This window comes from Blennius ocellaris, assembly GCF_963422515.1.
Source record: "Blennius ocellaris genome assembly, chromosome: 6".
NCBI lineage: Eukaryota > Metazoa > Chordata > Actinopteri > Blenniiformes > Blenniidae > Blennius > Blennius ocellaris.
In genome coordinates, this window is record NC_137655.1 from 27729830 (window position 1) to 27750947 (window position 21118).

The 21118-nt window shown below is 44.3% G+C and overlaps 1 protein-coding gene across 1 annotated transcript; it reads right to left on the reverse strand.

The window, feature by feature from the left end:
• Positions 1-320: 320 nt before the first annotated feature.
• wdfy2 (WD repeat and FYVE domain containing 2) lies at positions 321-21118 on the reverse strand. The gene is made up of 12 exons (XM_080497841.1): positions 20837-21118; positions 19330-19397; positions 15557-15630; positions 14751-14805; positions 11799-11949; positions 10574-10686; positions 8644-8770; positions 7889-7994; positions 5804-5905; positions 4200-4330; positions 3997-4105; positions 321-2988 (listed from the first exon to the last, which is right to left on the reverse strand). The coding sequence occupies exons 1-12, from the start codon at positions 20971-20973 to the stop codon at positions 2959-2961; spliced, it is 1203 nt and encodes a 400-aa protein (XP_080353967.1). The 5' UTR covers positions 20974-21118; the 3' UTR covers positions 321-2958.

Below are 21118 nucleotides of genomic sequence, written 5' to 3' on the forward strand. Positions count from 1 at the left end.
AGAACATACTGTAGAAGTAACTGATTAAATAAAGTACTTAAAAGGAAATACCTTATCTAAAATCAAGGACTAAAAATCAAGACTAGCAGTGAAGATAGCAACACAAACGAACTAAAGTAAGAAACTAAATTAAAATCAAGTAGAATAAATCAGAAGGCCTGGAGTCTTAACAGTGCTATATGAAGCATCATCATCATCATCATCAGATGAGGTGAGCTGCAGCGCTGCAGGATCAGGGAAAACATGCAAACTGCTCACAGCAACTGTTGATACTGGGATGAGATCTTGTTCCACTTCAACACTAATGACGACTCAACAACCACTTTGCAGCTCTTCTTTATTACATCAGTTCACAAACACAGATAGAAACTCTGAAACACAATGACTCGCTTTCTTCCTGAAACTAAATACAAAAAAAGAACTGGCCACAGAAGACTTCATGGTTCTTCTGAAAGGTGTGAATGCTCAGATAAGTGATGTTTCTATCACTGCTTCAGGCCTTTGGATGAGTTCAGGCGTGTTTCAGTCACAGTGACGGTAAATGAGCGATTCGTATCAACGTGAAGGTTTTAGTATGGAGACTGAACAGCAGCTACTAATGTACCTTGATAGGTTTTAAAACTGAACAGTCGACTACAGTTTAATTTGGACTCTTTGTGATTAAACATGTGACCATGATCAAACATCTTTGGAAAGGTTTGAACTATACGAGCATTAATCTTGGTCTTTATCTGGTTGTTAAAGCACAAACGTGAGGATAAGACTGTTTTTCACAGTAATGATGAAGGAAACATTTCTGCTTCTCAGTTCCAGTGCATGGACAATGACGTCAGTGTTACAGTATAGAAACATTAGAAAAACCAAACAATGACAACTCGTTTCAGTCCTGATTCTACCGATGAGCTTGTTTTGATTTTTTTTGTCAGAAACACTGAAAGCTCCCTTACAATAATAAATAATCTCACTGACAATGCTGTACAAAACAACTAAGAGCAATCAGCGAATGGGTTTAATGTAAATGATATGTAGTAAGGTCACTAAACCTCAAGATGCTGCACCCAGAATAGACGCCAGGCTGGAGATGTCATGACTCCACACCTTTGCTTTCATTTACACACATTTAATCCCAACGTATGGAAATCTACTGAGGTTCTGAACGAACTGAAATCAAACATGCAGTTAGGAGACGTCCACATTCACACGTTTGACCCTGCAGCCTAAATTAAGACATAACTTTCTAAAGACTCATTGTTCCACCGCGGTGCTTCCCCACGCTCACACCAAACTGACCTCTCTACAAAGAAGATAAGCCTCGGCATCTTGGACACGATGACAAAGAAACACCTGAAGGCAGCATCCAGACAGTCAGACTGATAATGTGCTCATGAGCTCCTCCTGCAGGCAAAGACTGAAACTACCTCCACAGTGCTGACCTGAAAAAAACCCTCCTGTGGTGGAAAACTGCATCTTGCGTTGCTTTTCTTTGATCCACACTAGCAAATAAAAACACTCAATATTGAAAAAGCAGGTAAATGATTATGTATGTGAACTGTAACTGCCACTTCTAGCCCTTGTGGAGGCAGAATGTGATGAGCTGAGTGGTGGAGGAGCCGCGATGCCACGACGAGGTGAACAGATCAGATTCCACATTAAGAGAAACATCAAACTGCGTGATGAAGCAGATGATTATAAACTGCTCTCATGAACTTAATCTCAAACATGCAGGAAAATCAACCACTTTCCTTTATAGCGTAGATATACAATACAATGCAGTCATGCACTGTTCCGGGTGTGATCACACCACTCTCTTTAGAAACACTGATTTTGACATGTGTACAACTTCTGTTACTATTTTGATATGAGTTCTGTTAACATGTTTACTAAAGTTCAACAATAAACTGGAACCGTTGATTCACAATACAGCAACTATTTCTCGTGCTACTCTGACTCAACACACCACCTTGTGGAGCAAACTAATACTGCAAGAATAACCAGGTTGGGCAAAGTCAAGTTTTATCTACCAGCAGAATGTGACAAAAGAGGCTTAAAGCGACTTCAGGACTGTTGTTGAGTCTCATTATGTTGATCATTTGAGTTATTTTACAGTAGATATCACATTTAAGTTCATATAATGGTCATATTTTCTACCCGGAGACACTTCAAGTGTTTAACTGTTGATAGTTATCTTCCCATATGAAGACAGACGTACCTTTCAAATGAAATGTTAAAGAAAACAAGTTTGGGAGAAAAAGAGAACCACAGGAAACTATTTGTTGGAAAGTAGTATTTCTATTTTATCTATAAATATTGACGCGCCCTCAAAATATTTGTACGTGGAGCTCCGAGGGTCACATGGATGATAATGTGAAATGTTGAGAGTAGATAGTCATTTCGATTATATGTTTCAAACTATCGAGAAAACAATTTGCAAATAGTACGTAAAGTATTGAAAAGTGCAAATGAAATGTGTTTTTTTGTGTTCTTTGCCTGCAGAGGGTGACGTGAGCGGCTGCTGCCGGGACGCAGCAGGTGTAAACCTCTTTGTGGGGAATGTGTGGAGGGATCAGTGAGGCTCAGGCCCTTTTCAAACCGCTGCTTCACCACGACAGTGATGTTTTGAAGGCTTTTTTTCTGAGTTTCCAGTATGAAATCTTTAAGGAATGCAAGAGAATTGAAGAAAAAAATAATCACTCAGAAAGTTGAATCTCTGAATGCCACACACACACACACACACACACACAGAGGAAGAAAGGATCAATGCTCTTCACACCACCGGCCCCCGTGCCGTCACGTCCGTTGCTTCAACCCAGGCTGGGCTGCCGTCAGGCCTCAGCGTCCAGCAGCGTCCTCCATGTTAATGTGCAACAACCACTGCGACCGTGACGGTTAAATATTATCCAGATGACACTCGTGCTGTTGGAGGTCTTCCTCGGCCACACAGAAGCTCTGGCGGACGTCTCAGGACACCACTGGAGTCATGTCCCACAGCTGCAGACACACAAGAGACACCGTAAGCCGAGGTCTAAAACTCCCTGGAGCATTTGAGGTCTAAAACTCCCTGGAGCATTTGTTCTTGAACCTGAAATCTGTGTTGTGGATCATTTGATGGAGCGGCTCGTCTCTCAAGTCCCAATTTCTCCCCGTCCATGAGTCAAAAGATATGTTGAGCAGCTTTGCACGGTCGCTGTTAGGGATGGGAATGGAAAACCGGTTCATGTTGAGAAGGATTCCAGTGACGTCACCGCGTCATTCAGTGCAGCCAGCAGGAAGCATGGCGCCCAACAGACACAAATACTCAAAAGTTCTGGTTCTCTTTCAGGACAAAGCATGAAATCGGGCAACTTGCAACACTTGCAAAGTCGATATTTGACCAAAGGGAGGAAATACCACCGACATGCAGAAACTTTTCACACACAGCAGCGAGAACTGTGAACAGATGTGACGTTTTTCACCCGTTCCGGAGTGAAGCTCAACGCCGCAGCTTCGACAACGGTGAGCATGTTCTGCCGGTAATACTGCAGGTTGGGGAAGAGAACTGATAAAGAACCAAACCTTTTAGCAGACTTCAAAATGGAATCGGAAAAATGTTATCCATTCCCATCCCTCGTCACGGCTCCCTTTCAGAACATGTGCAGGAAATATGCATGATGCAACAGCTGGAGGAGAAGTTTTCAGGACTTTTCAATGTAATTTGTAAAAGAAGGTTTCATTAAAACTGACTTTATGTTGAGATTTTTGTCAATTTTAGAAATAATTGTTTGGTTTTGTGAGAAAAAAAATCAACATTTTCAGTATATATACTCTGCGCTGCAACAAAGAAAAACTTTTAAATGTAAAGCTTATGAAAGGTTTAAAGGTTACCCAGATGAAAATTGACTGCGTGTCCCCTGAACTAAAATGACGCCCCTGATTGTGACGCTTGACAGAAACATGAAATGTATTTTACAGCTAAAAAGAGCGGCTCCTCAATACAACGCATACTGTTCCTGTCCAGACCTTGATGACCTTGTCGGAGCCGGCGGTGAGCAGATTCCCGGTGGTGGGCTCGTAGTGCATGTAAACAATACTGTGCTTGCTGTCGTGGAAGGTGGCCGTCGGCGCCCGGCTGGAAGACACAGAGGAAGAGGAGCGCCGCTGACACAGTGGCGAGCACAGAGCGCGCGGCGTGCGGCGGCCACAGGAGGCCCATTGTGACTCACTCGTCGTCGGTGATGGACTCGTGGCAGCTGTCACACACGCGCACTTCGAACTCGAAGCCCATGAGGGGGATGGTGGAGCGTTTGGACGAACACTTGCCGCACACCGCCTGGCCGCACTTCCTGCAGTGGTGCTGAGGAACACAGCGCCGCTTCAACATGTCAGGTGTCACTAGCAGCAGCCTCATTTGTGTCATGTGCAGGAGCAGAGGAAGACCAGGAGTAAAGTACTTGCCCTCACAAACTACCTCACTGATAAACACATTGGGACACTACTCAACTGCCCTGTTTGTACACAAACACTTGTTTACATAATGCTGCACTGCTGGTTACCTTTCACACGCTCTCTTCATATGAGATTTTAATGTTGGCATTAACAGCAGAGAAAGACTTTCAATCAGAAACGTATTTGCTGATGTACAGATAGTTGAGGATTTATTTTCTGTTGATTTTCGTCTTTTCTCCTCAACATTTGAAGGCAAATCTCGACTACTTTCTTCTCCTGAAGTGCTTTAAACCGTCTCTTACCTTGTTTTTGCTGCTTCACACATTGAGGCATGTGTTACTAATTACACGTTCAATATTTTTACCATATTTTTAAAAGAACCACTGAGTTTTTGCGTTGAGCGGTGTGAAGTGTAAATGTGCTGCACTGGAAAGCCGTTTTGAGTCTGAAAGGGAAAGTCGAGGCACATTATTCATCGGCTCTCATGATTGTCTGCAGATGAACCTGCGGTTTGCAAATCGCTGCAGTTGGAGTCGGTGGTCATGAATAATCTATCATTTTATGGAAATAGTGTCCGAGACGTCCTGATGAAAGATAAAGGAGAATCTATGCTGTAAGAGAATGATTTGGAAAATCTAAACAACAATAACATTTTTAATACGTATTTAAAATTGATCCAGTGTTCATTAAAAAAAAATGGTAAAGAGAGGAAGACGTAAAAAAGTTTACCCCAGAAAACCACTTGTTACTGGCTGTTAATTGATTTTCCATATTTCTGGAGACCATGCCTTTAATGTTAATTGATCATCTGCAGATGAAAGTGAACTTTGTTTAATTAAACACGCAACTTAGCAGCTTTTATTCTTATTAAGCCTTATCTTATTAAGTCAGGCCCACAGAGACTCCAGGTTCTGTTGGAACAATGTTTACTGTGCGGGCAAAGGAACAGCGACACACAATATTACGGTGACTGTCAAAATAAAGCTACCAAGTTAGATTGTTATTACGTTGACTGTCAAAATAAAGCCCAGCAGAATCTGGACTGGCAGTCATGACACTATGAAGGAAAATATTATCATTGTCCATTTCTGTTTCCAGCGGCTTCCAGCACAGTTGTCATGGAAACGAAATGAAAGTTTTACGCTTTCGTTGTGGTGTAAATGAAGGAAGTAACCACAACAGGAAGCAGTTTGTGAGGAAGAAGCCGTGTCAGAAGTGAGGAGCTGGAGGTTCAGGGTTGGTTCAGGCTGAAGGTCGACGGTTTACTGGAGCTGCTGCAGCAGAGCGACGGACAAAACTTCCTTCTTACGGCCGATGGTTAACAAACCCTGACGTGTCTGAAGGAGTGAAGTGACTGGAAGTGTTTCCGGGCGTGTCGTACCTGCCGCAGGCCGATCTTCTTACTGTCCCACATCTGTTTGAAGTTCCAGAAGAAAGGCTGCTCACACTTCTGACAGGAGTCACTGTCCAGCCACTCTGGAGTCTGGGAGTGTTCAGAAGAACAATCAGCAGGTTATGACAATGGATTTAGAACCTCCATTCCCGAACGAGCTGGGATTCTGTGTTCAATGTCAAGAAACACAGATGGAGATGATTTGAGAAATGTCGTGAACCCAGATTTGTTTACCTGCTAAGAACATAAACAACACATCAGGTGGTGAAAATGAGTCAATTTAGCATTTCATGGAAGATCCAAGCTCATTTTGAGTTAGATGGCAGCAGCTAAGATAGATCTTACTTCTTCTCGTTTCTGAAGAAAAAGCTTTCAAACTATTTGACACAAATCAAAAACAACCTAAAGCAGCATTTGATCAACAAAGGAAAACTGTCAAAGGTCAGTAACAATCTATTTGTATTCTATCTTAATGATCCAGCTGCTTGTATTCATGTTTTTATCAGGCACACTGCGACTATTAGCTATATTTTTAATCTACTGGATTGATAGAGCTTTAAAAGACAAAGTATGACCAAATGTATCTTCAAAAATCTGAGCCGAAGCGTCATCACCTCAAAGCTTCCCAGTATTTTATCATGGAGGATTTCAACAGTAACACAATAAAGCTGGAATCAGACATTTCTCGTCATAAAGTAATGAAAACAAACAATCCATATTCAAAATGGTTGAATGATTAAGTGTGGTAATTATTTGAGGTTGAACAGAAAGACTCTGTAGCAGATTTAAAGTGCTTAAAGTCCTAGTGAAATGAAGATTCCACCTCCAAAACACTCTGGCTGTTGCTTCTAGGGACATTTTCATGCTAACTGGTCCAAGGGTAAAATGTTCAAACACGGCAATCTGCGAGAAAATAGCCGATAAACAGCGCTATTTTCGCTGCTGGGCGGAGCTTCTGACAATAACAGAGTGACATCACGAGTTGTGCACACGCCCAAGTTGTGTTTACATTATGGAGGATCAGAGTTTTGACCACGAAGAGGCTGAATTGAACCATATTTCATCATCATGGTCATTTCAAACCCAGTGATTGATGAAGAAGACACAGAAGGTGGTTCTGCCATCGGTGACCCCGTCTGGAACATGTTTGAGGAAGCAGAAGACGCTTCGTCCTCCATTCGTCCTCGTCTCCTCGCCTCAGCAGCCGCCACTTTTCACCTTTGAGGCTTTGAGGCTCCTGACTTTTGGCAGAACGACCGGCTTCCTGGATCATGTCAAAACGTTTTCCGACTGCGCGGAATCACCGAAGATGAGTCCAGGTATTACTTGATCGTCTACTAGCCGCCCGAGCTAATAGCTCCCGCTAGCCACGCGAGCTAGCGGCTCCCGCCGCCCGTGCTCCTTTTCTCCTCTCTCGGTCTCTTCCAGGCTCAATCTTTCATCAAGGCTCATAAAACGCCGACTAGAACTTCAAAACACTGTAAAAACGTGGATATTTAAGAGGAAACAAGCCGATATAAACACAACAGATGGAGATCTGCACAACTCGTGATGTCACGCCCACGAAGAAGAAGGATTCCCCCGACTTCCTCGGCTGGAGATTCAAAATTCAAATAACTTTGTTATGTGACAACAGTGGTGGGGCAGAGTCGGAGGAACCTTAGAAGTAGAACCCCAACTATCGTTTTTTGCAAAGTAGTGTTTTACATTTCACTAGGCCTTTAAGTAACAGTGCAGATTAACGGAGTGCAGACGGACAGGAAGAGGCGAAGCTGTGGGAATGTTCCCCAGACAGAAAATCTAAGAAAACTCTGCTAATCAGGTGACCTTTCCTCCAGATGAAAACATCCGCGCTTCACCCGCCACACTGCTCTCCATCATCGGATGTGCTCCTCGATAAACAGGAATGAACCACACACACACACACACACACACACACACACACACACACACACACACACACACACACACACACACACACACACACACACACACACACACACACACACACACACACACACACACACACACACACACACACACACACACACACACACACACACACACACACACCTCTTGTCGCGTTACGTCCATGTTCCAGATGACGATGCTGCCGTCCGAGCTGCAGGAGATGAGCTGTCGGGTGTGGGAGGCGTAGCACAGGCCTTGCACCTTGTCACTGCGAGGAGCACAAACAGAAAGGAGCCCGAGTTAAAAAACACAACATTTCTTCATCAGTAGCTCGACATGCTTTTGGCTCAAAAGCACCAAATCTTCCCGCCGACTCATTTCACCCTTGAACAAAGAATGACAGAAAGGATTGCATGTAAACTTTCTCTGCCTCTTTTAAGACGTCACATTTTATTCACACCACTTGCATCAATGACAGTTGGAACACTCAGCAATGAAGAGTTAAAGCAGCTGAATCCCAACAATAGAAAAGAAGTTTTAAAACTGACATGCGAGGAAGATAAAAGTTTATTCTCATCACAGCTCTGGAACGGCAGTTTTACAGTATTTTATGTACTTTGTGCAGAGAAATAATGATTAAGTTGCAGTTTAATACCAGTCGTTATCAGAAAGTAAACCACATGTATTCTCTTCTCCATGTGTGCCTGAAGTAATCCGATTGTTATGCAACTGTTGAAAAATAAGGGAAATTTACAGGGTCATTAGGGGAGCGCATGACGGATGTAGGTGCTTTATTAGTCCCTTAAACACAACTGACAACAGACACAAACACTAAACCCGTCTTCTATAAACAATACGTATGTGCAGTGATAGAATTCATCACGTCGATGCGGCTGAAGAAACCTGCTGATTCTTACTTGTGTCCCTGCAGTTCGATGGCGGTGCCTTTGCGTCCTCCGATGTCCCACATGATGATGGAGTGATCCGAGCTGCCGGAGAACAGCACCCTCTGGCCGGGGTCCCAGCACAGCGCCGTCACGTTACCTGAGGCGGAGCACGAGCACCAACGTGAATGAAGCGACCCTCCACAGACCAACGGAGCAATGGACTCTGTTGGACACTCATCTGTCACACAGTGGGAAGGAACTGCACTGCACCACGGAGCGTCTTTCTCAGGAGGAAACAGTGGGAGTGATTGACTTGGGGACATGTTTTGCTCCCTAATCATAACGTCTACTATTGTATTCCTACATATTATTTACTGGCTGTTTGCTATGCTATACATACCAAGTCCTCTATTAAATTAAATTCAACTTTATTTATATAGTGCCAAACACAACACAATCAATTCAAGGCACTTTTATAGACAAAATAATAACAATCTCAACATAAAGCCAATTTTAATGAAAACTTCTGGTGCAAAATACAGTGAAATATCCTGAAAACATCTCCTATAGCTGTTGCATTCTGGGTGTTTTTACAAACGTGTCGTGACAGCGTGACTTGGGAAGTTAATGATGGTTTGCTCGCGCTCATTTCAGCATCACCAATATCACAACTCGGGTCTCTGTGTCTTCACTTCTGGGGGTCCGTTTCCACGACACCGGTGTTCTGATCCTCTGTATTCGTGAAGTTTTTATCTCGGCTCCCAAGGTGGAAAGATTCTTTCACGGTTTCTATTCCCTCCTGCAGAGGTTGATGGAGGCTATAGAGCCTGTTGCTGAGCAACTGCTCATCCACTTGTAAACAAACATGGCCGACCGTAGTGGTTTGACTGGCGGTCAAGTTTTATGGTCCATATCAGTAGTTTAATAGTTGAGACTCTCCCTGATAGCATCTGATTCTTCATCAGTCACTAGGATGTCAGCTTGTCAACTGCCAAGCGACACTCACGTCTCTGCTGCATCGCAGGAAAAGAGCACCAAGTGAACCCACATAATTATAATTAATTACATAATATAATGTAATTGATGTAAATACTAGTAATAGCAACCTCACACTGTTCCTTATTATTGTGTGTGTATATATAGATACATAGATATATACACACATATATATGAATGTACATTGGTATGCATATATATTTATCTGTGCATAATATTATCTGATACTTGCAATATTGCACTTCTGGTTAGATGCTAAATTGCATTTCGTTGCATTTGTAATGACAATAAAGTTGACTCTAATCTAATCTAATCTAATCTGCAGTGTAAGGAAAGTCCATTTGCACTAAATGGAGAAAAAAGCATCTTTATGTGTACTCGTTGCACAAAGTGGGTTTTATTTTGCATACACTTCTTGCAAAGATACTTTTTTTACATCAATAACATTAAGCAGATAAAGCTACATGATCTGCCTTCCGCAGGAGCGTCGTCGTCTCTCCCTTTAGCAGAAGAAGCGAGTATCCCACGAGACAAACAAAAGACGCTGGTTCATCCCCACAAACTAATATTTATAGGAGCCACAAGCTTCCCAGAGCAGTGCAGAACGCAATAAACGAACCAAAACTAAAGCTGGGAGACAATCTGGTTCACTCATTTTCACATTTGCAACAAAGAGGATCTGCAGGGATTTGAAAGAAAAGTTAAACTTATTCTTCCAGGCTGAACCAGACGGGCTAAAAGAATTGCATTAAAACACTACGACTGCAGCTCTGCCATTACTGAAAGTTTTAGTTTTTTTAAACTGGAAAATTTAAGAAAACAAAGATTATTTATTCATTTATTCTCCATGTGGCTTCTTAAAATGTTTTGAAGAAATATCATCAGAAACTCAACACAAATCAGATTAATCTTTATCAGTGTGTGAGTGCGTGTGCATGTGTGTGTGTGTGTGTGTGTGTGTTACCAGTATGTCCTTTGAATGTGGTCACCAGGCTGCAGTTGTCCTGCTCCAGCTTCAGGATGGTCACCTGACCAGACTGGTCTCCCACGAAGGCGTGCCTGGTCTCCACATCGAACCTGGTTTAGCATTAAGGTTGGAAAAAGAAGAAGAAGCGGCCGCAAAGCTGTTGCATTAATTCTCAAGATGTAATTAAAAGTGGGTCTAATAAAAGTACCAAGTCCAGGAGAACATGGAATGGGAGTCACGACACTCTGGAGGTAACTTTGTTCTGATTGGCTGTCCTGAGCATGTGCAGAGGAATGCTTTATTGCGTGGTCAGCGTGAGCAGCAGCAGTGTTTCCACCTACTACATGGAGCTCAAGCATTTCCAGAGAGGCCAGTTTTCACAATTTCCAAAAGTTCCACTTTAGGAGGCTTTTCTTCAGAAGTTGTGATTTCACGTGGCTGAGGACACCGTCGTCGAGTAAACACCTCCCTAAACACAACTAAAGTTTTCTGCTTTCAAATGAAAACTTTGTCGAGTACACAGGGCCTCCAACTGATCACCTTCACGGCATCAAGCATTCCTTAAGTGGAAGGCTTGTACACCTCTAGTGCAGTTACCTTGCTCCCAGTGGAGTGACAGCGCCTTTAACAATTCCTTGCACTGACATCTTTAGATTCACAATTAAAGATTTTAAAATCTTGCTCCCTTCAGGGATGATATTGGTTTTTGATACTGTGACAATAAAGTTATTTGTACACTGATCTCACTCGATTCGTACCAACAAGTGCACTTAAATGTTCTTAAATCAAATAAAAAGTTTATACATGTGAAGTTTATAAAAAGTGGATATTTTTCGTGAACATGAGGTTATTTCCACAACATGAATTCTTGCTATGTGTACAAAGTCTACACAATAGAATGAATGAGGGTTAGCATGTTGAGCGTAGCAGGACGCCATCGGCCTGACGGCGTGACGGCGGCTCACCAGGATGGATGAGTCTCTGCTGAGCACTCGCAGCCTTTCATGTAGCATTACAGAAAACTACTCAGTCCATTTCCTTGACTACAGCATGACCGATGCCTATTGTTAGGCCTCCCATTAGAGCAAAGTGACTGAAGGCTAATCTCTCTTGCCCTTTTCTTACTCAGCAGCGTTCTTAAAATAGCCCGTGTGTTCACGATAAAAGGACTGAGATTTTTTGCAAAGCACCAAAGATGGTCCTCGTCAGCGGGGAAGGATACTGCAGTCCTGACACCCAGGCGGCGGTGCGGTACGTCCCCAGCTGCTGGCCACTCTCCGAGCAGTGCCAGGTGAAGTGTTTGTCGTGGCCGGTGCTCAGGAGCCACTCCATCTCCAGCACAAGCAGCACCACCGTCACTCGGCCCTGGTGGGCTGCACACACACACACACACACACACACACACACACACACACACACACACACACACACACACACACACACACACACACACACACACACACACACACACACACACACACACACACACACACACACACACACACACACACACACACACACACACACACACACACACACACACACCGTCAGTCTGTCAACTCACAGTGCAGGAGTCTGAGCAGGCGTTTAAAATAAACACAATGATTCTTATCAAGTCAGAACCTGCAGCCTCTCAATTCATGTACAGAAGTTGATTAAAAGTCGACATCAGTTTTCAATTGTTTTGAGGAAAACTCTGCTTTTTGAGTGTGTAAGCACAAACCTGTGCACACTATTACATTAACTATAGTTATGTGTCTGCATTGGTCAGTACAGTAGTTTTGCGTTACTAATGTCAACATTTTATTAAAAACTAACAAAATAAAATAAAACAACACAAATACCATATGAAGCTATTTCTTTTTCTTCTTGAAAATGGAACTTTTGGCATTCAGGTATAGTTAATGCAACGTGATCTCTCTTTAATCCATCACTTTCTGCAGTTGATTTATTTTTAACATGTTAAATCTGCAACTAATGGATGGCTTCATTATCTTTTTTGACCGATGACGTCTCTGATCACAATAAACAATCATCGTCAGGCGCTTCTCCTGTTGGAGCTCCTGACTCCTTCCCTACATGCTGTCCCAGCCCCTGGTCAGGTCCGGCTTTGGCACAGAGGTCACAGGTCAAAGAGCGCCACCTGCAGTCAGACTGATCTGTTCACATGTGAGACGAGACCTGCTTTCACCCGCATTACCTGCAAGTTTCAGTTTGACTTTGAAAACTTGGACATCAGTCAAGCCAACATGTTTCTGTTTTGTTTTGTTTTTTTTACTTTTATTTAATCGGATATCTATCTTCCAATGAGCCCTGGCCAAGACAGCGAGAGTGACAAACACATTAAAGGCCTAGTGAAATGTAAAACACTACTTTGCAAAAACGATAGTTGGGTTCTACTTCTAAGGTTCCTCCGACTCTGCCCCACCACTGTTGTCGCATAACAAAGTTATTTGAATTTTGACTCTCCAGCCGAGGAAGTCGGGGGAATCCTTCTTCTTCGTGAGCGTGACGTCAAGAGTTGTGCAGATCTCCATCTGTTGTGTTTATATCGGCTTGTTTCCTCTTAAATATCCACGTTTTTACAGTGTTTTGAAGTTATAGTCGGCGTTTTATGAGCCTTGATGAAAGATTGAGCCTGGAAGAGACCGAGAGAGGAGGAAAGGAGCACAGGCGGCGGGAGCCGCTAGCTCGCGTGGCTGGTGGTGAAAGGTGAAAAGTGGCGGCTGCTGAGGCGAGGAGACGAGGACGAATGGAGGACGAAGCGTCTTCTGCTTCCTCAAACATGTTCCAGACGGGGTCACCGATGGCAGAACCACCTTCTGTGTCTTCTTCATCAATCACTGGGTTTGAAATGACCATGATGATGAAATATGGTTCAATTCAGCCTCTTCGTGGTCAAAACTCTGATCCTCCATAATGTAAACACAACTTGGGCGTGTGCACAACTCGTGATGTCACTCTGTTATTGTCAGAAGCTCCGCCCAGCAGCGAAAATAGCGCTGTTTATCGGCTATTTTCTCACAGATTGCCATGTTTTAACATTTTACCCTTGGACCAGTTAGCATAAAAATGTCCCTAGAAGCGACAGCCAGAGTGTTTTGGAGGTGGAATCTTCATTTCACTAGGACTTTAAAACATCAGTACAGTAACAAGTATTATAAAATATACAGATTTTAAGAGGCCTTTACATGTTACATCCACGACAAATCAACATAAGTGATCCACTATAAATACTCCTGTGCTTTCGTTTAATAATCTACATTTCAACAATTATCATTTGCATCTATGTGCTTTGGAAAAAACTGCAGTTGACTGGATCTACTGAATACATGTGTAAAGACTGGTGGTAAGCAAATGTGCCTCGGGCTGCAGAGCTTTTCAAGGCTTGAAGAACAACACAGCACTGAACGGAGTAATAATACAAAGCAAACCGGTGGTTTATCTAATTGGAGGTTATACGCGAGTTTACAGCTCAGTCGTCCTCACTAAATACTCTACATCTGATCTGAAGATACCCAGTAAGTCTAACACTTCAAGTGAAAACATAGTTTTTGTGATTTCGTTTCAGAAAACTTTCAGAACGTGACATTGCTGTGAAAACGATGTCCGTTTACACAGAAAAGCTGATAACGGTGTACTTTTCACTGTTTGTCTTGTAAAGCCTTGTGTTGGTCATCCGCTGTCCTGAATCTTTTGATATCAGACATGTTAAACTAACTTATTAATTGGCAGGTTTTAGGCTTCATGTTTCTTACAATTCTTGAGTACCAAACGATCCATTTTAGGTCGAAATGTTCAGACCGACAGCTGCAGAATGTGTTTTTAAAGAGGCTCAATCGTTATTTACATCAATATGTTGAATCAAGTCAGTTGACTTTTACTGGAATATATTTATGGACTTACTACCTTATCTGACTAAATAAACTAACTTACTGAATAAGAGAAACATCAGTCAGAAGATTTGAGGCTTCACGTAGATTTACATTAAGACTTACTTTTCCTATGTCATTTCCAATAAATCTATGCAATTCCAGTCATTTTTGGGGGGGATTTTTAAGAACTGACACACTTTTTCATCAATTATATAGGATAATATTTACCACAGTTCATTAAGTATTCCAGCATTTATTGATAAGATGAGGTTGAAAGAAACTAAAATATTCAAACTGACCTTGGTAGGTGAGTGCTGGACTCAGTTTGTTGTAATCTTCGGACAGGGTGAATTCCTACAGGACAAGAACATTAGATAATTGTTATTCACACACCGACTAAAGACTTCCACTAAAATGTATGCATGAAAAAAGTTAATTCAACTAAAAAAAGGTTTGAAAGAAGTGTATGATTCCAAGTAGGTGGTAAAGTCCAGGGTCAGTCATGTGGCATTTGTGTGCAGAGTACGAGGCAGCACAACTCTTTAAAAAGACAATTTCTTGAGAAATACATTACTTATTGATGTTAAGGTAAAACACGCCAATGAGCTGAGTACGCTGCAAGTTAGTTAATATAGGTAGCAGCAGTTCCTGTTCTGTCATTTGGGCGTGGCACCAGAATAAAAATATCTGTTTTCAGGTCGGGCCGAGATTGAAAAAAAACAAAAAACCTTTGAAAACATTCCATTGTATAGAAGTTTGACTGAGTTGAGTTGATTCGTTCCTAAACAAACAGCTCCCAGTGCATGCATTATAATACAGCTATAGGAGACATTTCGTGGACATTTCACTGTATTTTGCACCAAAAGGTTTCATTAAAATTGGCTTTATGTTGAGTTTTTTTCTGTGGTAATTGTTTGGTTTTGATCCATAATCTTAGTACGTAGTGTATGCAATACAAAATTAGGAAATTCCAGGAAAACCTATGACCTGAAAACTCCTGAACCAGCAAGAAAAGTAACCAGCTGAGCGAGTTCTCAGCTGAGGAAGGAAGGAAAGGTCACGGGGTGTCCACTCAGAGAGGAAGCAGGTCGGTGGTTGGACTTACACAGATACTTCCAGTGTCCATCCCCACAGACAGCCTCCTGGTCTCTGGGTTAAAGGACATACAGGAGCATGACGCTGCAAACACAGACAAATAAATAAATACATGACAGTGCACTCTCTCCCAGGTTCCTTCAATCAACGACACATCTTGAAACCCAAGTCTCTGTCGTGACCAACACGCAACAAATCCAATGACAACTTAGCTATTCGTGTACATCTCAGTCCTCTTCAGTTGGCTCAATATGTATTGAGTCACGCTTGTATGAGATTAAACATCAATCATTTCTCACATGACAATATGCTTCACTAGCAGCTTCATGATTCTGGACCAAAGCAGATGCTTCCTTCCCCTCCGAGATTTTTAAAAGACGCCATGCGCCCTGGACCTCACCGCTCGTCTTGCTGCCCTCTCAAAAGATTTACACCTGACTGTAGATTTCATGGTGGGCCACAAGTGGGCGCTGTTGTCTGATGTTGTAATGAAACCACACAAACACATGAGCACAGAGAACAAAACCCAATAAATATTAACACTGGGAGAACACAGACATTGTAGTAGACAGACCACCATGTTGAATTTTCATTACATTGACTGTCAAAATAAAACTACCAAGTTGTATTGTTATCACGGTGACTGTCAAAATAATACTACCAAGTTGTATTGTTATTATGGTGACTGTCAAAATTATCCTGGGAACTTGGTAGTTTTATTTTGACAGAGAGTCATGACACATTGTCCAGATTGTCCTGACATGTGCAGAAAAGTTATTTATTTCAGCCATGTTGTGCATGAACAGTAGCAGAGTTTCTCCCCGGGAGACGTGCAGAGTATTTTCCAGCGGTTGCATTTTCAAAACGTTTCCACAAAGATGGGAGCGTTTTTCAAAAAGTTCCACCTCGGGAGCCACTTTCTAAATGTTGCTTTTGATTGGCTCCAAATATACAAGATGCAACAAACATTTTGTGTTTTCACTTGAAAATATTGTTGCGTAAAACAACAATATTTTGTGGCCCTAAAGTGTCCCAAGATCACCTTAAGGGCCCGTCCACACCAGGAACCTGGTTCACCTCAACCAGATGTTTCTGGCCTGTCGTCCACACCAGGAGCCTGGTTCACCTCAACCAGATGTTTCTGGCCTGTCGTCCACACCAGGAGCCTGGTTCACCTCAACCAGATGTTTCTGGCCTGTCGTCCACACCAGGAACCTGGTTCACCTCAACCAGATGTTTCTGGCCCGTCATCCACACCAGGAACCTGGTTCACCTCAACCAGATGTTTCTGGCCTGTCGTCCACACCAGGAGCCTGGTTCACCTCAACCAGATGTTTCTGGCCTGTCGTCCACACCAGGAACCTGGTTCACCTCAACCAGATGTTTCTGGCCTGTCGTCCACACCAGGAACCTGGTTCACCTCAACCAGATGTTTCTGGCCTGTCGTCCACACCAGGAGCCTGGTTCACCTCAACCAGATGTTTCTGGCCTGTCGTCCACACCAGGAGCCTGGTTCACCTCAACCAGATGTTTCTGGCCTGTCGTCCACACCAGGAGCCTGGTTCACCTCAACCAGATGTTTCTGGCCTGTCGTCCACACCAGGAGCCTGGTTCACCTCAACCAGATGTTTCTGGCCTGTCGTCCACACCAGGAACCTGGTTCACCTCAACCAGATGTTTCTGGCCTGTCGTCCACACCAGGAACCTGGTTCACCTAAACCAGATGTTTCTGGCCTGTCATCCACACCAGGAACCTGGTTCACCTAAACCAGATGTTTCTGGCCCATCATCCACACCAGGAACCTGGTTCACCTAAACCAGATGTTTCTGGCCCGTCATCCACACTAGGAACCTGGTTCACCTAAACCAGATGTTTCTGGCCTGTCATCCACACCAGGAACCTGGTTCACCTAAACCAGATGTTTCTGGCCCATCATCCACACTAGGAACCTGGTTCACCTAAACCAGATGTTTCTGGCCCGTCATCCACACCAGGAACCTGGTTCACCTAAACCAGATGTTTCTGGCCTGTCATCCACACCAGGAACCTGGTTCACCTAAACCAGATGTTTCTGGCCTGTCATCCACACCAGGAACCTGGTTCACCTCCTGAACTCCTCCTACAGGTGGAGAGCCTCCTGCAGGCGGAGAGCCTCCTGACCTCCTTCTACAGGGGAGAGCCTCCTGCAGGCGGAGAGCCTCCTGACCTCCTCCTACAGGTGGAGAGCCTCCTGCAGGCGGAGAGCCTCCTGACCTCCTCCTACAGGTGGAGAGCCTCCTGCAGGCGGAGAGCCTCCTGACCTCCTCCTACAGGTGGAGAGCCTCCTGCAGGCGGAGAGCCTCCTGACCTCCTTCTACAGGTGGAGAGCCTCCTGCAGGCGGAGAGCCTCCTGACCACCTGCTGCAGGCGGAGAGCCTCCTGACCTCCTCCTACAGGTGGAGAGCCTCCTGCAGGCGGAGAGCCTCCTGACCTCCTTCTGCAGGCGGAGAGCCTCCTGACCTCCTCCTACAGGGGAGAGCCTCCTGCAGGCGGAGAGCCTCCTGACCTCCTTCTGCAGGCGAAGAGCCTCCTGACCTCCTCCTACAGGGGAGAGCCTCCTGCAGGCGGAGAGCCTCCTGACCACCTGCTGCAGGCGGAGAGCCTCCTGACCTCCTCCTACAGGGGAGAGCCTCCTGCAGGCGGAGAGCCTCCTGACCACCTGCTGCAGGCGGAGAGCCTCCTGACCTCCTCCTACAGGTGGAGAGCCTCCTGCAGGCGGAGAGCCTCCTGACCTCCTTCTACAGGTGGAGAGCCTCCTGCAGGCGGAGAGCCTCCTGACCACCTGCTGCAGGCGGAGAGCCTCCTGACCTCCTCCTACAGGGGAGAGCCTCCTGCAGGCGGAGAGCCTCCTGACCACCTGCTGCAGGCGGAGAGCCTCCTGACCTCCTTCTACAGGTGGAGAGCCTCCTGCAGGCGGAGAGCCTCCTGACCTCCTCCTACAGGGGAGAGCCTCCTGCAGGCGGAGAGCCTCCTGACCTCCTCCTGCAGGTGGAGAGCCTGTAGATCATCAGGGTGTGGTCCCAATGAAGACATTTACAGCGGCCGACTCTAGAAGAAGGCCACCTCCATCTCCAGTGACCCCGCCCACCCTGAGGTTGCCGTCACAACATTTCACTGCTAACACTGTTTTAACATTGCTAGAGTGACATAAAAGAACTTCTATTCTGTTCTACTTTATTTTAAAAGCTGCCCAATTCTGTCAAAATTTGACATGAACACGAGCCAATCTTACTCCAAGTACAAAACTCCGACATAGTGACACACATTTCAGTATCAGTGAATTGTAATGTCAAACACATGCAGCTTTAGGTTCAATGCTGCTCGTTACAGATCTTACCGATTCCAGCATGGGATTTCCTTCAGTTGCACAACTGTAGACAAACTGCCAAAGACAGGCAGCAGAGCTACAACAGCTCAAACACTCAGTGGCATTCAAGACATGTAAAGGTGTGTGTCAACCCGACTAGTCTGAGTGATTCACTATTTCTACAGTTACGCTGGAGAGAAGGTCACACCCACGAAGAGCGCACAAAAAGAGGAATGAACTAAATCCTGTTCCGAGAAGTGAGCGCTTGTCTGGATCGTTTTGCTGAAAGACGTCACAACAAGGAATATAAATTCCTGACTCATCTGTTTACACCGGAGAAGCCATTCTTTCAGTTCACAGACACAGGCGATGCTTTCTTAGGACATACAAGCAACATGATATGGATAAACCTTTAAACCTGATAAAGGAGACTCACATGTCATTGTCTGGTACACACTGGGCCAGTACTGACCGCTGTCTCTCTTCAACCATACTCGAATCGTCCTGTGGAGATGAAAAAGAGAAAATTAGCCTTGTTTCCCTCTGAAATGAGCTAAATTCTCCATGTGAGGTGTTTCAAAGCCCCTTCAGTCTGTGAGTACTGCACACTTCACAGCTTCACGGGAAGCAAAATCCACTCTGATAAACTCCCAGAGAACGACAACTCATACCAACCAAACTTTAACAAGCATTCTCAAAATTGTGTTTGCAAGTGGAGAAAAAGTGTTGGTCTAAAAGGGTAAGGCCTGAAGGAGTGGCAGTGCTGGACGTTTGAAATGCACCATGTTCACACACAATGAAGACAACAGCAGCTCAACAAGCGTTTGGAAGAGAGACGCGTCCTCTGTGGGGACGTCCTGCTGAAATGAGCAGCAGGACCATTAAATCACCACCAGCGGAACATGGATGGAACAACTCAAGCCACACAGTCTTTAGTCTCCATGCCCAGGTGCTTCATCTGACACACCTGCAGCCATGGAAGAGATGGGAACACCCAAATTCAACGATTCGGACAGCTGAGTAAATATGTTTTAAAACACAATGCATTCCATTTTATACCTTTAACATATTTCATCTCCATCAAGGAGATTTATTTCTTTGCATTGCAGTTTCTAAGGTGAAACACAATCTAACTTCTTTTTTCTTGAGAACCTCTGGTGGAAAAACAACATTGCTTTGGCATCTCTGTGAATGTGGCATGAGGTTACTCACAAGTATTGTCTGAATTCTCCCACCTCATGTCACTGTGATTATTTACCCACCGTCTCATTGAGAAAACATTTTGTGCTCGCACCACCACGCTTCCTGAAAACATTTTCAAGACATTTAAATTCTTTTTTTTGCCGAAAAGTAACTGACCAGAAATCCAAGTTGCAAAACAATGTATAACAAGTTAAACTGGGTACGTACACACACACACACACACACACACACACACACACACACACACACACACACACACACACACACACACACACACACACACATATAACCTTTGGACATGCAGGCTTGTGAAAAGGCTGAATACACAGCCTGAAGGGAGAAACAACAGCAGATACTAGAATTCAAAGAAAAGGGCTTTTCATGCAACAAAATACCAATAAGTGGAAAGATATAAATATATATATATGTTACTATTTTCTGAATGGGTTTGTTTTGGGGTTTATTTGAAATGGTGTTATCAGTCTGATATTAAATATAAAAGTGGAATTGCATTAGCTTATGTCATTTTTAAATATATATAATAAAAAAAGAGCTCTGGTTACTGTTGTTCCCCTGCAGGTTCATGGTGTGACTGCCAGCTGACACTTAGAATAAAAACACGTTTGAATGCAGCCTGGACACTTTAAATCATTATCTGTCGGCAACCGGTGAATTTCAATCCTCATTTCTCTCATCGTTGTGTTTAATTCGCGTCCCTGGTGGAGCTGCTCGCTGCTCACCTGTCCTCGGACAGGCTGATGACGCCGTCCTCTTTGGGGATGATAACCGCGGTGTTCACCACCTCCTGGAAAGCCTCGATTCGGCTCAGCAGACACGGCTTCCGAGCCTGCGGCTGTGCCTGGACCTCGGCCGCCATGAGCTGCTGGTGCACAAGGCTCCGGCTCCGGGAAGCATAACCCACCGCGGTCCGGCGGCGGCGCCTCGGCTTCACGGGGGGGCTACACTGGGGGGCTACACGGGAGGCTAGCGGGGCTGCTAGCGGGCTGCTAGCTGGCTGTCAG

Excerpts from the sequence above, each read along its gene's own strand:
- wdfy2 (XM_080497841.1), bottom strand. The coding sequence starts at position 20,973 with ATGGCGGCCGAGGTCCAGGCACAGCCGCAGGCTCGGAAGCCGTGTCTG. Across the intron at positions 11,950-14,750 it reads TCCAGCACTCACCTACCAAG|CCCACCAGGGCCGAGTGACG; the intron begins GTCAGTTTGAAT and ends GTGTGTGTGCAG. Across the intron at positions 10,687-11,798 it reads GCCTGGGTGTCAGGACTGCA|GTTCGATGTGGAGACCAGGC; the intron begins GTATCCTTCCCC and ends ATGCTAAACCAG.